The 19,437-nt window shown below is 41.1% G+C and overlaps 2 protein-coding genes across 5 annotated transcripts in view; one reads left to right on the top strand and one right to left on the bottom strand.

Moving 5' to 3' along the window:
• SLC39A6 (solute carrier family 39 member 6) overlaps positions 1 to 10,759 on the bottom strand; it is a 40,811-nt gene extending 30,052 nt beyond the window's left edge. For 2 of the 3 annotated variants that reach the window (XM_072605274.1, XM_072605276.1), the window contains exons 1-4: positions 10,370 to 10,759; positions 6,672 to 7,349; positions 4,566 to 4,749; positions 2,189 to 2,358 (exon numbers count right to left, since the gene is read on the bottom strand). In XM_072605274.1, coding sequence (XP_072461375.1) covers positions 2,189 to 2,358; positions 4,566 to 4,749; positions 6,672 to 7,349; positions 10,370 to 10,435 — 1,098 coding nt within the window. In that variant the 5' untranslated portion in view covers positions 10,436 to 10,759. The other variant, XM_072605275.1, reaches the window with a different exon arrangement.
• A 6,254-nt stretch (positions 10,760 to 17,013) lies between these two features.
• ELP2 (elongator acetyltransferase complex subunit 2) overlaps positions 17,014 to 19,437 on the top strand; it is a 48,224-nt gene continuing 45,800 nt past the window's right edge. For both annotated transcript variants that reach the window (XM_072605271.1, XM_072605272.1), the window contains exon 1: positions 17,014 to 17,181. In XM_072605271.1, coding sequence (XP_072461372.1) covers positions 17,044 to 17,181 — 138 coding nt within the window. In that variant the 5' untranslated portion in view covers positions 17,014 to 17,043. The remainder of the gene's footprint in view (positions 17,182 to 19,437) is intronic.

The raw sequence follows: 19,437 nt of genomic DNA, 5'->3' as shown, positions 1-19,437 counted from the left end.
AGTAGGTCAAGAATTTTAAGCTTTATGAGGTTATGAGGCACTGACCCGCATGGATTCTGAATAAGAGAGGCAGATCTATGTAGGTATCTTAAAATTGTGTACAGTGGTTAGGCATACAAGAAAACAGTTTCTGAGATAAACATAAGCATGTGAGAAGGGGTGTCAGACTTTATAAGTTGGTCAGAATCAGATTAAATATAATTGGTAAATGTCTGACAAAAATATATAAAAATATAATACAATACAGATAACGTTAATTTGTGTTTTTCTAAGTCAATATGTATTCCACAGGGATGTTTTCTGAGTTTGACACCAGTAACCTTGAGGATAGATTTTCTGTTCTGCTGACAGCTTAATGATAATGGCAAGCTCTAAACACTTTTGTGGGAACTTATTTTGCTTCCTATTAGTAAGGTATTACCAATTAAACAGTCAAGAAGAAAAATTATGATGGATATTGAACTCCAGTGCAGTTTTTATTTTTTAAAACAGTCACATTATAAGTGAAGGAACATAAAATACTAAAACATATCAAAAGCAGAGAATCTTAATAAGGTGGATTGTGGCGTGAACCCAAACGTAAATATTTGCAAATACAAGAAGTACTCATAAAATTATGGGTTCTTCATGACCTACCTCTCTGGGATTTCTTTTATGAGTAAAAATAAAAAGGATAATAGCATCTCCCTGCCAAGTTCTAGTGAAAAGATGTAAGATAAGGAATTAGAGAATCTCTGTTGCCATTAACTAGCTATATGATTTAATGCAACTCATGTCACCCTTGTGTCTGTTTCCTTAGATGCCAAAATTTAAATAATACAAGCCTTACCTACTACTAGGGTGTCTTAGGTTTTAGATAAACATAATGAGAAATTCCTGCACATTATATACATCTAAGATATTGTCACATTATAGAAAACAATTATTTATTCCAAAAACAAACAACTTCAGTCACTCATTTAATAGCAGTTAACACTACCAATAGCACTTAACACTAAAAGGAAAGGAAACTGTTTTCAATGCAGGCCTCTCAAGTGGATATGCTTGCACTAATATCAAAGCTTAAAGCTACAAAAGTAATTAAACTCAATTTGTCATACAATTATAATTTTGATATCTCTATTCATTTAATCAACCTTTATTCAAGTCAATGTATTTTGAAGGGTATAGTGATTGTATCAGTGAATTAAGCAGAACAGAATTAAAAGTAATATAATCAGGTTAGCTAATGCTGTTAGGGTAAGATAGGGTAAAATAGACTAATCCACCATGTATTGATGACTGTATTAATTATATTTGATTTTATCAAACAGATTTGTACTGTTAGTTAGGAGTGTAATAAGAATATAATTACTACCCCAACCATTCCCCCTGCCCTTCCAAGTATTGGGCTTGTAATAAAAACCCTTTGCCTCTCCAACTTGATGAATCATTACCTCCACTTCCTTGTGACCTTGTGCTTCAAAATCACAACTTCCTTAATCCTAGGAAACAGCTGATCAAACACTCTGTTCAGAACAATGGAAAACCCCTGTGAAGCTGACAAAAGGAAAGCCCTGGCTGAGGTGGCCTAACATAGCTAATGACTAGAGAAAGGTCTGTTGACAAAGTCATGACCGATGGATTGCTCTTAGCCAATCATGAGAATGCCCCAGCTTCTGGTTAACCAATCACAGGAGAGGAGTTTCCATGCTTCTGAAGAACCCTCCCAAGGCCTAGGAAACTTCCCAGAGACTCTTCTGGGTCTATAAAATCCCTCAGCCTCTGAGCATCAAGAGAGGGAAATCTTGAATTGGATGGTATGAGGCCACCAATCTCCCTAAAAAATAGATTACAGCTCAGACTCCTGCCTCAGTAGTGTTTTATTACTGACTGGAATTTTGTGGCCCACATTCCTCAATCAATCTCCTTTCAATATTTTTTAAAAATCCAAAATGTTAGCTTATCCTTAGTAAATTTCCTAAAGAAAAAAAGAAAAAAGCACAAAAACCTGTATATACAAGTTAATAATGTCCAACATTCTTCAAAATTGCATCATATTGTCAAAATTCAAACTTCAAGCATGTCCACCACTGGATACAAACAATTTTAGTAAATAAATACTAAAAAATAACTCCTGAACAACTAATAATCACTGTCAATACCGAATAAGAAACAAAGCATGTGAAAATGAGTTAACACTACTTACATGTGGGAGAAGATGCAAAAAGGCATCACCACTTAATGTCCCAACAGCTAAAGCCACAAGAAAACTTAGAAGAAACTTGAAAAACACACGGTTCATCAGGGGTACTAAGATGACACCAAGCAAAGAAAGGAAACTGATGATGGAAATAGCTATGAATCCACCAATCCAAGCTGTTAAAACAAACACACAAAAAAGATAATCATTCAGTTAACGTTCAAGTTGCTTACTTGTTTTCTGGACTTTCACAACATAGGTCAGCAGAGGAGCAGTTAAGGGGCAAAGTGCATTAAAGTACGGGACCCAGAGTTAGGAAGTCCTAAATCCAAATCCAGTCTCAGACTATTCCTGGCTATATGACCTTGGGCTAATCACAACCTCCATCTGTTTCCCCATTTGTGAAATGGAACAAATAATAGCATCTACCTTCCAGGGCTGTTGTGAAGATGAAATGGAATATCTGTGCAGTACTTTTCGAACTTTAAAGTCTCAAATAAATGTAAGTTATCGTTATTATTATTGTTAGGACTAAAGCTGTGGTGAAATGACAAATCTATTGAAAAACATTTTCAGGTTCGTAATCTTAATCAGAGAGTTCTTAAATAACATTGACCAGACTGGAGTTCGAATGAAATTACTTGTTTTCTAGGATTAATGGTCTTGCTCTTTTAACAGGAGTTCTTTGAACCTCAGTATTTCAATTCACCAATCATTTTATTATGCACCTGGCGAAATCATTTAATCACCATAATTTCCGCACCTGTAAAACGGGGATAATACTTGCACAACTGATCTGAGAAGGTCATCACAGGGCAAACATTCCATAATCATTATAATATTATGTAAATGTCAGTAGCTATTAATATGACTTTTGAGAATTACATATCCACATAATAGCTGCATTCATAATCAACAGGATATACTTAAGAACTCTAAACAGCATGATGATAGAAGACCCATTGATAAAACATGCTTCTCCATATCCCAACAGAGAGGTGATGATCTCAGGATGCACAGTGAGATATATATATATATTTTTATATATATGTACACGAATATACATATATATATATGTACGTATGTATTTTTGGACATGGCAGATTTGTAAATTTGTTTTGCTTGACTATGAACATTCGTTTCTTTTTCAATGGGGAGGTATGGGGGAGTAGGAAGAAGAGAAAGCAAATTTTTGTTAACTGAAAAAACAAAATTTTTTAGAATGGGAAATTTTCAGAATTAGGCCATAAGGAGAAAAGGACATATCGTGTTAACAAAGGATTTTAGAATGGCAGGACCTTACAGTTCATCTATTCTATCCTATACATGAAAAGAATTACCACTATAAACACAGACTGTCTAGCCTCCTCTTTTTTAAGAACTCCAAGACGAAGTAGGAAAGCCCACCCGTCAGGGCAGGTCATTCCACTTTTTGGATTGGTGTTGTTCAGTTGTGTCCAACTCTTCATGACCCTATTTGGGGTTTCCTTGACAAAGATACTGGAGTGGTTCGCCATTTCCTTCTCTAGCTCATTTTACAGATGAGGAAACTGAGGCAAACAGTGTTAAATGATTCGTCCAGGGTCACACAGTTAGTAAATGTTGGAGGCTGCATTTGAACTCAGGAAGATGAGTCTTCCTGACTTTAGGCCCAGCACTCTATCCACAGTGCCACTTAGCTGCCTGGTGATGGAATGTAATTGTGATATGAAAAATGACAAAAGAAATAACGGTTTCAGAAAAACCTAGGAACACTTATATGAACTGATGCAAAATAAAGTAAGCAGACCTAAGATATCATCGTACATAGTAACGGCAGTATTGTAACAATGATTAAATGTGACTTGGCCACTCTGATCAACGTAATAATCCAAGACAATCCCAAAAGACCCATGATGAAAAATACTAATCATCCCCAGAGAGAGATCTGATGGACTCTGAGTACAAGTTGCAGCACACTCCTCCCCACCCCCAGCCTCTCCCCTTACTCTACGTTGCTTGCTTTTGGTTTGTTTTGTTTTTTGCCACATGGTTAATATGGAAATGTTTTACATGACTTCACATGTATAACTGATATCATATTGCTTAGATTGAGGGAGAATAGGTAACTTGCACTATATCATGGTGATACGAAGCATTAAATTCAGGAAGCCCAAGTCTTGTGATTCCAAAACCAGTACTCTTTCCATTGGAGAACACTGTCTCCTAAATAAAAATTCTTTAAAAAGTCTCCTGAATTTCAAATTTTACATTACAAAAATATCCAGAGTATTTTTTTAATTTGATAATTTTTCATAGGATATATCTTCTACCCCTTCCTTCTTTCCTATTACATTCCCCCCAAAGTTAAACAAAATTGCTAAACAGCATAATTCCCTCTTACCTATTTGTAGAGAATATGTCTTGGGAGGGATTTCAGTCTTCTTTTCACTGGTTACATGAACTATACAGGATTTGCCATCAATCTGATTGATAATAGCTGGGCAAAGATAATTAAATTCTGTTGCATTCAGCAATACTTGTATGCCCATCCCATGAGACTGGAGAAGTTTTGATGCATTGAAGCACTAATGAAAACAAAACATTTCAAATTACAAAAGGCATTATCACAGCATGGTACCTATGGAAAAAAAAATTAGCTTTTTGCTACATGAGAAACCTATCTTCCTGATAAAACATTTTATGGAAAACTGTCTAAATTCAAGTGACTCTAAATTAATTTTGTTTTGAGAATTTGGGCACATCCTGAAATGAAGTACAGAGACTGAGAGTTACTGCCAAACAGGCCACAGCTGACAGTCTAATGAGAGGTGGTGACACTCTTTGGAATCAGTCTCTGCTTGCTTCTTGCGAAGCATTTGAAATTCACAGACAAATAGTACTAACCTAGTTTACAGCAGAGGTGTAAAAACATTGCCCACAAAAGAGCCAGATTAAAATGGAATTGGGAAATATTTAACAAAATAAAAATACAACAAAGATAAAGTTTATATGTGATTTTCCAAGTCAATATGCTTCCCACAGAGATCCTTAGGTATGATTTAGTGGCCTCTCTATTTGAGTTTGATACCACTGCTCTATAACATGCATATGAATGAACTGGCATATGCAAGCCTGAGTCAATTTTTCTCTAGGCTAGGAGTCAAGCAACTGAAGTGGTAGTCCCTGCTGTCACTATGTGGTTTTAGACAAGCCACTTTGCCCTCTTGGATATGGGTATTTCCTGATCTATAAAATGGTTCAATGGAATGGATGATCTTAAAGTCATTTCCTGCTTTAAAGTCTAAGATTCCACCTAACATATTTATGATTTACATCCTACTTACCTGCAAACCCTTATTAACTTGTTAATATCTACCATCAAATAGAAGCTGCCTTAAGAAATCTGCTGACTTATGATAAATGGCAATTCCAACAAGGACTTAACAAAATGAAGTCATTCATCCTAATAAACATTTATCATGCTCTCTCTCCTGTAATAGGTTTAGTTCAGCCCTGGATATACTTATATAGCGTCTCTCTCTCTTTGGTAAATAGAATTAATACTGATCAAGCAGGCAGCTATTAGGTGGCCTAATGGAGAGAACATTGACTTGATCCAGTCTCAGACACTTATAAGCTGGTCCTAGGTAAGTCAGTTAACAACCTCCTTCAGTCTCAGTTTCCTCATCTGTAAATGAGGATAACAGGACCTACCTCAAAGGGTTGTTGTGTGAACCAAATGAAATAATATATGTAAAACACTGTGCAAACTTAAAAGTGTGATGTAAATGTTAGCTGTTAGAATAAAATCTTACAGATATCTTTCAGGAAGAGGAGACTGGCAATTTTTAAAAACCATCTACTGTAGAAAAAAAAGTATTTACTTAAATATTGGTTTATTTTCAGGAACAGGTTCTCTCAAAAAATAAACTACTGGCCTCAAAGCTTTTTTTGGTTAATTACCTGATTGTTCAAATTGTCTCAACTGTTAGATCAGTTACCTTGAAATTCACCCTTTGTAAGTCAGGATACTTCAGAATGTCCTTTACCAGTAGTTAATAACATAACAGGTTACTATGCTGATGTGAATTCAAATTACAATACTTTCATTTATTAAAATGCAGCTAATAATTCAGCTCTTTACAATTCTACAGATTAGAATTTTAGTTGACTATAGTAGTTGAAAGCCACTTTTTGTTCTGATAATTACAATACTTCACTTTCCCACAGAAATATATGTAGTAGTAATTTCTATGTCTAAGATTCTGTTTATGCTTGCCAAAAAAAATCCATTTATTCAAAACCTTTCTTTGTCTTTAGTCAAGACAACCTTGTTTTGTTATAAATGAACTTAAGAGTTGCAGGAAGGGTTTAAAATAGGGCAAAACTGAGAAGTAAACAGTTTTCAGTGCCTATCTTTCTCTTCTTTTCCCATCTAATGCCAATGTCCATGATGGCATACCACTCAGTACATTTAGTTAAAAACAATAAACAAAATTAATCTTACCTCCCGCACATTTTGGTTGGAATGTTTAGAATATACAGAACTTCCTCCTTGGTCTGGTTCATTCACAACGGATTCATTTGCTTTTTCTTTTGCCAGCAAGCTCACACCATTACCCTCTGTAGTAGCAGGTGCCAAGGAACTGTTCAAATCTCTGGGCAGAAGCTGCTTGGTAGTCTTTAGGAAATGATTTCCTCCTATGGCAGTGCTATAAATAGCTGTGGTCATCTCACTAACACTGTCCTTGACCAAAATGCTTGGCTGGTTCTCAATATTTTCTGATTTGTGTAGTCCTTTAATCTGGCTACTCCTAGTATCCTTAATTGTACCACCAGATTCATGACCTGGACACAGAGTTTTCTTAGTATTTTTATTTGTGGTACCATGGTGATGATGGTGATGATCATGGTCATGATTTATATGGATTCTCTTAGTTTTATCAATGCCTATATTCTGAAGCAATTTTCTAAATCCTTCAACTGTCAGGGAATTATTCTCGCCATATCTATGGAAAAGTTCCTGTAAATGCTGTCGCTGAGTAACAATTGCCAAATCAACATTAATACCAGTTGCCCAATTGGGAACGCTTTTTTCTGGTTCCATTCCATGATGGTTTCCTAACACTGATATAACTAACGTAAAGAGCAGAGACACAGAAAATGTCTTCTCCATTGCAGTTTCCTATAAGAAAGGGAGAAGAAAATAATTATTCCTTGTCTTTGGTAAAAAAAAAAAATAGCAGGTTTCAAAAATCATGTGCTTGAAAAAGTAAACAAACAAACACATATTTAGTAAGCACATATTTAAGCCATGGGGACACAAAGACAAAGTAAATCAGTCCTGAAGACCTTATACTCTACTTGGGAATAAAACATAAACACAAATAAGTAATATTTCGATGAATATGCGATCTCCTTGAAGTACTTTTGTCCATGGTGCAGACTGAAGCCATGCCTTCTCATCCTGCGCCAAACCCGAGTCCACCCAGTAAGCTTAGGGACTATTCTTATGATCTTTAAATACTATATGGGGACCAGTATGACACAGGGCACAAACAATTAATTAGCAAATTAAGCACTCAAATTTAGCATTTCCTTTGATTATGAATGTAGACAATGAACATTATACTGAGAGGGGGGTCCAAAGACTTCACCAGTTAAATGAGCCCATGACACACGCATGAACAAGATTAAAAACCCCTGAGTTAAAGGACAGACTGATGTGGTCTTGGATAAGTCTTGAAAAACGTTTAAGGTTTAGATACATAGAATGAAAACAGGCACTGCAAAGAAAAATAAATGAGGAATGAGATTTGCAAAAGGAAAAGGAGGAAGAATTTAAGTGAGACACTCTACTTTGTAGGGCAGAAAATAAAAAGAATATTAAAGAAATATGATTGGATGGGTAGAGGCAAGGTCTTGGAGAGCATTAAATGGGAAGAGAGAATTTTGTCCTTGATTGGACAACAGGAAGCCCTTGAATAAGACAGAGAAATGATAAAAGCAAATGTTTTAGGACCATTAGTGTTGGTGCAGCTTGTATGACTGATTAAAATGCAAAGACTGGAGGTTAGCACAGTTAGGAGAATATTTCAGTGGTTAAGTCTGGCTTGCAGAATGTCCTCTTTTCTAAAAGGAAAGCAAACCATGGTAAAGATAATGACCAAAAAAAATATGCAAATACTTCTCTCAAAGCACTGTAAGATATTCATGACTCTGAATCCCTGCCTTTTCACTGGCTGTCCTACATATCTGGAATGCTCTCCCTCTTCATCTCTAACTCCTTATTTCTATGAAGACTCAGTTCAAATCCCACTTTCTGTAGGAGGGTGTTCCAGTCTCTCCCTTTTTACCATCTCTGTAGTGTATTCCCCCTGAACCTAAATCCTATTTACAAAGTATATGCCTTTTTATATACATCATTGTTTGCATGTAGTCCTTCCCGTTGGAATGAGTTCCTTGAGGACAGAGACTTTTGGCTTTCTTTGTATCTCCAGCTCTTGGCAGTGTATGTATATAGTAAGTGCTTAATAAATGCTCATGGATTGACAGAATCTCTAAGAGGATTAGTGGAAAGGAACAGAAAAGAGCCTAAAAGAAAAGAGATAAGATAAAAGCGGAGAAACAAAAGAGAAAAAGGAAAAGGAAGATGGGGCAAAAGAAAATGAAAGAGATTTAAAGGAAATTGGATATCGGTCCCTGTGCTGAATGACCAGAAATAACAGTTTCAGCTTTTAGGACCTTTCATTAAGCAAATACAAAGCAGGCTGGTGACTGTCATATTTTTTCTCTTTCCTTCCAGAAATAGGATGGTAGCAACAGCCTCATTTCAGCCCCTCACCATCGTGCTGTGTAGTTCTAGGTAAGGGACTTTAAGTCTATTTACTCGACAACTTTCCCCTTACTTTACAATGATATCCTAGCAAAAACTATTCCACACTAAAAAGAGCACTGCCTCTTCTCCCATCTACCTCCAAAACACACAAACCTCTATTCACATTAGGGAGTAATACCTCCTCTCCTCTCTGGGCTTTCATTCACATGAAAGCCCCCTCCCAATTAGTCACGGAGGGCAACATGTCTCCGGTATTTAAGCAAAAATTAAATACTATCCCTAGCGGCTAATGTTCAAGTCCTGCCTTTGATTCGCACTAGTTTTGTGACCAAGGGTTAGTCACTTCACTTAGTGTTCTAAGTATAGATCCGCTTCCTATCCACAAGGGAAGCAGTTTCTCACCAGGGGGTTGCAATTCCAAGTCGGGAATGCTACTCGATCATCTATTCCCCCCAATAAAGTGCGAGCCACTTAGCTGAGTTCCAGGGATACCCTAGAGCTCAAGCTGCTGACATCCTCCTGGGGTTGGGAGTAGGGAGGAACAGAAATTAATCAATAAATTTTTTTTACGTATCTGCTACATGCCAGGCACGGTGCTACACCTAGTACACTGAATGAAACAATTACAACTAGAAAGGAGAAGGAATACTTCTGTGCTACATTGTATCAGAGAGGGAGAACCCACACATTCATGTGAATGTCTAATTTGTAGAAGCATACACAAAATGATCTGAAGCCTTCCCGGCCGCGGCTGCGTGGGCGCCGATCTATTCCCTCGCCTGTGAAACTACGTTTAGAGGATGGATTCTTAACCTTTTTTAAAACCAACGGCTCCCGAGTTTTTAAAGGCATAAAACAGAATGATCAAGGAAGTCAACTAGACTGACGTGGAGTCATCAAACTGTAGAACAGCCCGTTCGAGCCCCGCGTAAAGACACCCCGATTCAGACAACCCCCCCCCAAAGTTCCTTCCAGCTTTGGGGCGAAGAGCAGACATACCCGGGGCGGTCAGCTTCCCGGTACCCCGTCCCGAGGGCGGGGCTGCTCCCAGGAAACAAAGCAGCGGCAGCGGCTGCGGCGGGGCGAGGTCCCCACGCGAACCGCGCCCCCCAGCCCTCGGCGCCCCCACCTCACACATCCCCCCTTCCGCTCCTCCTCCTCCGTCGCCAGCCTGTAGCCTCCCCAAACCTCGCCGCCCAGGCGGGGGGCTCCGCGCCGGGGGCCGAAGCCGCCCGCTCTCGACGCCCAAGCCGGCCGTTCGGGGGGCAGGGAGGGCCGCTTCTTAGCCCAACAAGGTAAAGTGCCCGAGCCCCGATCGAGACGCCCCCGGGGCCGCACGTCCGGCCCCACGAGGACGATTCCCTCACCTGCGGCGTCCGGCCAGCCCCGAGGCCGGCCCCAAGCTGCCCGCACCGGGCTCGCCTCAGCGGCATGCGCAGTGCGGCCGCAGCGGTCCCGTCCACGTCCTTTTCCGGGTTTTAGAAGCTGCCGAAAGGATGCGCCGCTGGAGCGCTAGCCGACCTCGCTACTTCGGTGGAGGGGCGGGGCTGGAGAAAATTTGTCTTTTTTAATTAGCTGGGATCGTTGGCTTCTGTTCCTCGCCTCTTCCCCACCCACTCCGCCACCAGGGTGTATGTGTGTGCACTGGGGAAACGAAAAGGCAGGAAAATGAAAAAAACCTCGGGAAGTGGTGATTTCATCCCCCTGGTTTTCTCAGTCTCCTCTCCCTCCTGGCTTTCTGGGTCCAGCTCCTTAGCAGCAACATGCGGGCCGCGCCGGCTGACCTCACTGCCTCGCACCCACGCCTTTTCCCGTGCCCCTCGGGCTGGCTTCTACGCCCACCCGTATGCTGGAAGGTTACCAGAAACCCCGTGGTCATAAGAGTCACCCTTTTCTACTCTGAAGCATTTGATCATATCTCTCTCTCTCTTTGAAACTCCCCTCACTTTGCTTTCCTGCAGTTCTGGTTTTCCTCCTACCCCCTCTACGTGCTCTTCGGTGTCTTTCACTAGCTCCTGTTTCTCTACACCTAGGCAATCCCCCAAAGCTGTCTTTGTCCCTCCTCCCTTTCTTCTGGCAATGCCAGACCGCGTTAATACTTCATCTGCCTGCATTATGAAGATGGTTGCCCAAATCGTGGCATTTTAGGTTTGGATGGTACCTCACAGATGGTTTAGTTAGTAGAAAGAAGTCCGCATTACAGGAAACTGAGAGCTGTGCAAGTTCAATGAACCCCAATGAATATATCCAGTTAGTAGAAGATCCAGGACTACAAACAGTTTATCTTGACTTGTCCCTGCCATCCCCAGCCTCGAGTGCCTTATGTTCACCGTAGTACCATTCTTCTATTTCCCCAGGTTCAATTCATCTCAGTTATCTCATTTCTTTCATTGTCCTGCCCTCCATACCAATGGTTTCAAACTCAAATAGAAACCGGAGCCACTGATCCATATCTAAGGATCCCTGTGGCATACTGACTGGGTTTTAAAATGTGAGGTAAACTGTTTTATTGGATTTTCAAAATGATGTTAGATATTTCCCAATTACATTTTAATCTGGTTTTGAGCCCACTGGAAAGAAATTATTTTGGACCTCCAGCAGCAGGAAAGTCCTGTTTGAGAGTCAGCTCTACAGCTCTTCCAGCCCTTTCCTGTATTCAGTCACTAATTTGTCCCTGCTCCTTGAGTCAGCTAAGGGGTGCAGTGGGTAGTGCTCTGATCTGACATCACTCAACCTCTGTCTGCCTCAGTTCCTTAACTGGAAAATAAGGGTAATAGCCTCAACCTTCTAGGGTTATTGTAAAGGTCAAGGGAGATGATGTTTGTAGAATGTTTAGCACAGTACCTGGCACACAGTGGGAACTTAATAAATGCTTTTGTTAGAAACACTCTTGACACTAAAAAGGTATCAAGGAAAATTTATTACAGCAGAGTTCAGAGGAACACTTTGGCCAAAGTGATACCCCACCCTCTTTTCAGGAGAAGGGAGTCAAATACAGAAGCAAGATTGGCTTTACACTGTTAATTCAGGACAGATCTTCCCATCAGGAGCGGACTGGTCAGTTCTTCATTAGGTCACCATCTTCTCTACATGCCCATTACAACCACCCCTGGTATGACACCCCCCCACAAACATGTTTTAACAAAGGACCCATGATCAGAAAATGGAGGGATAATTTTATGCAGGGTGTGTCTGCTTATATACATGAGGTTCATTAAGCAAGCACAGTGAAGAAAAGCCTTCTCCAGGTAACTCTAGGTCATTTTCCCTGACTAGTTTCAGCTAGTCATAGATTTGGTTCCTTTATCAAAAATTTTGTAATTTTCTGAAGGCCACTGTCTGTCTTTGGTTGAGTCCACCTGCAGTGTGCTGGCCTTCTATATAATCTAACTTATTCTCAATGACTTTAACTTCTGTGGAAACTTAACTTTTGCTGTCTCTCACACTTCCTTCCTTCCTTGCAATTCCTACGGCTGCCACCCTAGGGCAGACTCTCTAAAACATGGTATTGCAACGACCATACTATTTCAGTTTTCAATCCACAGAATCAGAGAATTTGAGATTTGGAAGGAACTTCAGTAGCCATCTAGTCCAACTCACACCCAAAAGGAATTCCCATTATACTACCCCTGACAAGTGGTCATTTTGCCTCTCTCCAAAGACCTCCAGTGAGAGTCACCACCATCTCTCTTGGCAGATCATCTGACATTTGGACAGTTTGAATTTTTAGGAAGTTTTGCCCAACATCAAGCCAAAATTTACCTCTGCTCTTTTTGCCTTTCTCTCATAGTTCTGCCCTCTGGGACCATACAGAAGGAGTCTAATCCTTTTCCATGTACTCATCTTTCAAATTCCTGAAGGGAGTTATCATGTCTTGCTGCATTGCCCCAGTCTACCCCCTCTTGCACCCACCCCTCAGTCTTCTTCAGGCTAACCATTCCATTTCCTTCAACTGATACAATCCATATGATATGGACTTTTCAAGGTGCCAAACACTAGGCCTGCTGGCCACATTCAGCTGGCAATAACTCTACAATGCCCCAGAACAAGATTAAAATGTAACTGAGAAACATTTAATGAAATAGAAATGCTATATAGACAATTTTTAAAAGTGGTTTTCTAAATCAATATGCTGCCTGCAGAAGTCTTTATATACAGCTTAATAGCCCTCATTTCTATTTGAGTTTGACAACACTGCTCAATACTACTGTCATATATTAATCTTCCTTAAGTAGTATTACTCTTATGTTATTCCTTTGTCTGAGATTTTTCATGGTTCTTCAATGTCTACAGGATTAAGTACGAACACCTGATTTTAGCACTCAATACCCTTCATAATGAAGCCTTATGACTTAGTTTAGTGGATAGAGGGCTGAGCCTGGAGTCAGGAAGACCTGAGTTCAAATATGGCCTCAGATATTTTCTAGCTGTGTGACCCTGGGCTTAACCTTTGCTTTGCTCTCCCATTCATGAGAGAGGAGGTGCCATGGCTGGACATGAACTTTAGAAAGATAACTTTGATAGCTAAGTAGAGAGCAAATTGGATTGGAGAGAGGCACGGAGACCAATCACCAAGGAAATGGTCACAGAGAGATTAAGCAGAAAATTTGGGACCCTTGCCCAGATCTTCTGACTCCAAAGCCATGATGCTTTCATTAAGGCACTTAATCAACAAGCATTTATTAAGCACTTACTGTGTGCCCGGTACTGTACTATGCAATGGATAGATACAAAGACAAAATGAAAGTCCTCTGTTCTATTTTTCAAAAATATTAATTTATTTTTAGTTTTCAGCATTCACTTTCATGAAATTTTGAGTTCCAGATTTTCTTCCCCTACCTCAAGATGATATAGGCTCTATAAAGACATTCATATTAAACATATTTCCACATTAGTCATGTTGTAAAGAAGAATTAGAACCAATGGAAGGAACCATGAGAAAGAAGAAACAACCAGAAAAAAAAGAGCAAATAGTATGCTTTGATCTGCATTCAGACTCCATAGTTCTTTTTCTGGATGGAGGTAACATGATAGCAAATCTGCTACCCTGCGGGATGTCTCACTGGTACTCACAGGACAAGGTTCTTATATTTTTAGGAGAAAAGGGGGAGTCATGTTAGGTAGTAAGGCCTGGTCATGAGATGCCAAGCACCCCTAGGAAAATGAGCAAGGAAAATCACTTCATTCTGGCTGTTTTGCCCTTCATTCCATGAATCCCAAAGGAAGGAGTAAGTACATGAAGATATTGGGGGCAACTCTGGGGCTGATCTGGCTCAAACTGATTGTTTACTAGGAAAGGTCCTTATACTTAAAGTATAAGGTATATATATATATATATATATATATATATATATATATATATATATATATATATATATATATATATATATATATATATATATATATGAAATATATGAAGTAAAGTATGAAGTATAAGTCAAGTGTAATTCAGCTCAGCCTAATAGAGAGTAAATATCTTAAGCATAGGGATGCAATGACATTACTGACATTGTGACATTACTAGGATCATTTAAGGGACTTGGCAGGTAATATTACATTTGGTATCAACAGTTTTATGCCAGTTGACAACACCAATATAAGGTGATTTTGCAGGGGATACTCTGGAAAGCTGGGAAGATTAGGAAAAGACTCCTGTAGGAGGTAGCATTTGAAATGAGCCTTGAAGAAAACTAGAAACTCTTAAGAGGTAGAGGTGAGGACCAAATACATTCTAGGTATGAGGGACTGTCTGTGAAAAAAGCGTAGTGTAGTGTCTGAGGATGGTTGTTTGACTAGACTGAAAAGTGTGTGGAGAGGAGTAATGTATATAATAAATTTGCAAAGGTAGGTTAGAGACAGGCTGTGAAGGGCTTTAAATGACAGAGGTATGCGTGTGTGTGTGTGTGTGTGTGTGTGTGTGTGAGAAAGAGAGCAAGAGAGACCCTTTTTAAAAATCATTTTTTATTAGTTAATTTATTTTTAGTTTTCAACATTCACTTCCATAAGTTTTATATTTTCTCCCCCTTCCTCCCCACTCCCTCCCCAATGACAATGCAATCTGCAATCTGATATAGGCTCTATACATACATTCCTATTAAACACATTTTCACATTAGTCATGTTGCAAAGAACATTATAATGAATGGGAGAAACCATGAGAGAAAACAAAATAAAAAAAGAAAATAGTCTGCTTTGCTCTGTATTCCAACTCCACAGTTCTTTCTCTGGATGTGGATGGCATTTTCTATCATGAGTTCTTTGGAATTTTTTAGGTCCTTGCATTGCTAAGAGGGGTAAGTCTATCAAAATCAGTCATCGAACACTGTGGCTGTTACTGTGTACAATGTTCTCCTGGTTCTGCTCACTTCACTCAGCATCTGAGTTCATATAAGTCTTTCCAGGTTTTTCTGAAGTCCACCTGTTCATCATTTCTTATACCACAAGAGTACTCCATTACAACCATAAACCCCAACTTGTTCAGCCATTCCCCAATTGATGGGCATCCCCTCAATTTCCAGTTCTTCGCATGTGTGACCCTTTTTGGACACTTAGGGAGCCATAGGATTTTATGGTTAGATCTTCATTTTGGCAACTTCACTTTGGCAACTGTGTAGAGAATGTATGGGAGAAGGGAGATTTGCAATGTGCTAATCCCTGGGGATATCAAAACAAAACTCCCTGCTTCTTCAAGGGAAGAAAACTCGGAAAGAACTGTGTACAAACAAGATACATACAGGATAAAGTGGGGGTAAGAAGATTTAAAGGGTATTAGGAAGGATTTCCTGCAGGAAGTGGGCCTTCAGCTAAAGAAAACCAGGGAAGCTAGGAGGCAGAGACAGGGAGGAAGAGAGTACAGCTGGAGAAAACTCTTGACGTCTGCAGATGGAATGTCTTGTCTTATTCGAGGATCAGCAAGGGGATCAGTGTCACTGGATAGCAAAGTATGTGGTGGGCAGGGAGGAAGTACGCAGTAAAAAGACTGGAAAAGAGGGGCAAGTCGCCAAGGGCTTTGAATGCCAAACGGAGGGTTTTATATTGATCCTATAGGGAGGGCCTATTTGAAAATGCGTTCATTCCAGTGGTTTCTCTTTTAAAATTATTTGAATTATATAATTTATATAAAACACAATTTATATAAATTATATTTAAATTGCATAAATTATATAATAAATAAAATTATTTAATATTCTGCAGATAGCTTGCTTTGTATATATTTGCGCGTGGTCTCCCCCATGGTACCGTAAGATCCTTGAGGGCAGGACAGTCTTTGGCCTCTTTATGTATCTCCAACGCTTAGCACAGGGTTACATAGTAGGCGCTTACCGTTAATTGAAAGAATCAATCAATGAATGAAACCCAGTCTATGTATCTATCTAATCTGTGCCACTCTCTGTATCTGTGTATCTATTTTTCTTCCACCTCTTAAAATAACCCTTTAGGACGATATTTGCCACAGTCTAGGGTGCCAAACGAGGGTGGTGGGTGGCTTCTGTGAATGGGAAGCATGGTGGGACGGATGCAAGGAACGCTGAGAGGTGGAAGCAACACCTGGCACCGGACTGGACATGTGGGTCATGGGGAGGGGCTGGCACTCTCGGGAGCAAGAAGGAAATTCGGGGACGGGTTTGCACACGGCGAGCATGCGCTTCCCGTGCACGAGGGTCCCAGACTGGAGCTGGGCAGTGCCTATCGAAGCTTCCCTACGCTCCTTCCAGCCCTTTCGCAATTCCCTGCACTCCGCTAGAACCACGTCCAGTTTTGTAACAGACGGAAGCTGAGCCGGTGCACAACGCCAGTAAAAGCATCCCTCCCAGACCGCAGCCTCTCCATCCCTCCGGGCGCTTTCCGCCTCCCCACTCTCCCTTTCCCCGGCCGACTCTAAAACCTGGGGCAGCCGCGCCCCGGTGCCGGGAAGCGGCGCGAACGCCAGAGGCTGCAGCGCAGGTGGTACCCGCCCCGCGAGCTCAGGGAGATGCTTCTTCCGCTCCTGCGGCCGGAAGTGCTCCTCTCTTGGGCGGGGCTACAGCTCCCTCCTCCGCAAGATGGCGGCGCCCGTGATGGAGACGTGTCACGTGTTCTGCAGCGCGAACCGGGCGCGGGGCGCCGTGCGCTGGGACCCCAGACCCGGGGGTCTCCTGGCTTTCGGTTCCTGCCGCTCTGTGGTCCTCTACGAGCCGCAGGTGAGAGAGAGCGCGCCCCCTGCTCTAGATCCTCCGCCTCGGGGACCCCCCCCCATCCTGTTACGTTTATTTCCGCCAACCCGTGTGAAGCACCTACTGTGTGCGCTGCTGCTCGGGCGCTGGAGTTGGAGGAGCCTCGGCCTTGGCCGTCCTCCCCTTCGAGTGTTTTCCTGCCAGCCCCGCGGCTTCCCTGCTGCTGCGCGGGCCGGAGGTGCCCAGGAGAGTGCTCCTGGGGGAGGCCCGGCCCTCGGCCCTCCCGCTGCCAGGGTTCTTGCACGTGCGGTGCCCTGCCTCAGAGACAGCGCGGCGTAGGCTCCCCGTTCATTTCTCGTGCCTTTTCAGCGGTGCGTGAGCTTGTGACTTACTGATCGTACTGCGTGTCGTCCGGACATTGGCCGTCCGACTTCACCCTGGCTGTTGCCACTTTGTTTCATTTCTGAAGATTTGATTTCCCACCTTCTTACAGCTGTTGTTTCAGACTTTACCAGCTCCATTCCTTCCATGTACCTTGGGTTCTCCAGCTTACTTCTTAATGATTTAGACCTTGCCTGAACCTTTTTCCCATCTACAACTTAGCTCAGTTTTTTCACTTTATACTGACTCCTGTTGTCAGTCTTCAAACACGTCCGTGGGGCGGGCAGACGGGGACGCAACGTCTGTAAAGCGTCGCTTGAAAGAGCCTAAATTTTCCCTAGCTTTGATACTTGAATAATTTCATTGGTTATGAGTGGTCATTTCACCGATATTAATAATATCCAACATTTATGTTTAGCACTTATTATGTGTCAGGTACTGCAGGCACTATGCTAAGGGTTTTATAATCATTATCCCTTTTGATTCTCCCAGCAACCCTGGAATTTAGGTGCTATTATTACTAACATTTTAGGGATGAGGAGGAGGAAACTGAAGCAAATAGAGGTTATATGATTTGCCTAGGGTCACGTAGCTAGTAAGTGTCTGAGGCTGGAATTCAAATTCTTGAAGATGAATCTTCCTGATTCCCAGCCCAGTGCTTTATCCACTATGCCACATAGCTGCCAAATACCAAATCTGCAGTCAGGAAGACTTGAGTGAGTTCAAATTTGGTTTCAGATACTAGCTGTATAACCTTGGGCAAGTCACTTCACCCGTTTTGCCTGAGTTTCCTCATCTGTAAAATGAACTGGAGAAGGAAATGGCAAACCACTCCAATATCTTTGCCAAGTAAGCACCAAATGGGGTTACAAAGAGTCAGACAGGACTGACATGAACTACAGCAGAGGATGACTATCTGTCTCAGTTGAGATACTCTGTAGGTTTGAATTCCTAAAGCTGTAGCTTGTGAGCCCAAAGTAACACGTTTACCTTGGAGTAGCCATAAAGAGGTTGCAGCTCAAAGCAAGGATATTATTGTACTGGCAGAGAAAGAAATTAGGCAACAAAATATCTTGCCCATAAGTCTTCTACTTCTACAGATCGCTCAGGATCCGTGGGGAGAGTGACCACCCATGGAAGTCACAAGTAGAGAGGCAGATGTGGTGAAGTTCAGCTTATACTTCTGATGCTAGAATGCCAAAGATGTTTTTGCACTGCTCTCGGTGAACTTGATTGTCATTCTCTCTTCTGTTGCTTTGCTGGACACTGCTTGGCTGTAGTCTTTGCTGTTTTGGTTTCTGGCTTCGCCAAAATCTTCTGCCTATGAAGCAACTCTCAAAATTGGTACTATCCTGGACATGTCTTTACTCCTCTTAGAAGATTAGATTCCAGGATCATGCTGTTTAGGAAATTCAGGATATGCATTTCCCCACGTGGAAGATTGGGATTCAGGAAAACAGTGTACTTAAATTGCTTTCTCAAACACATTTTTCCTGGCTATGTGCTTTTGATGTATATTTTCTTCCAGTCGGGAGAGTAGGGGGTAGGAAGAAATCTCCCATCCTGCTGTTCTTTAAGAAAGGTACAAGCAGAAATGTAAAGAGCAAGTTTTCAAGAATTGAATCCATCCTCTTAGACAGACTCCTAAGAGTTCAGTGTCTAATAGTAGTGTCAGCTTGCTTTTTAAAGACCTGGGAGTTGTGATTGATGTTCAGCCAACCAACATGTTCTTGTATTCTGTCCATTTTTTTTTTGTCGAATGGTAGATGCTTTATAATACTACCTTTTTTAGGAAACTGCTTTGTTCTCTATTATCAGGTTGTTTGGGAAAACTTGATTTATTTAAGGACTGCCCAGATCCACTTCCTCTACACATACACTGAGGAATCTTGTATGACCTTA

This window comes from Notamacropus eugenii, chromosome 4, assembly GCF_028372415.1.
Source record: "Notamacropus eugenii isolate mMacEug1 chromosome 4, mMacEug1.pri_v2, whole genome shotgun sequence".
Lineage (NCBI taxonomy): Eukaryota > Metazoa > Chordata > Mammalia > Diprotodontia > Macropodidae > Notamacropus > Notamacropus eugenii.
This window is presented reverse-complemented; position numbering and strand designations above follow the sequence as displayed.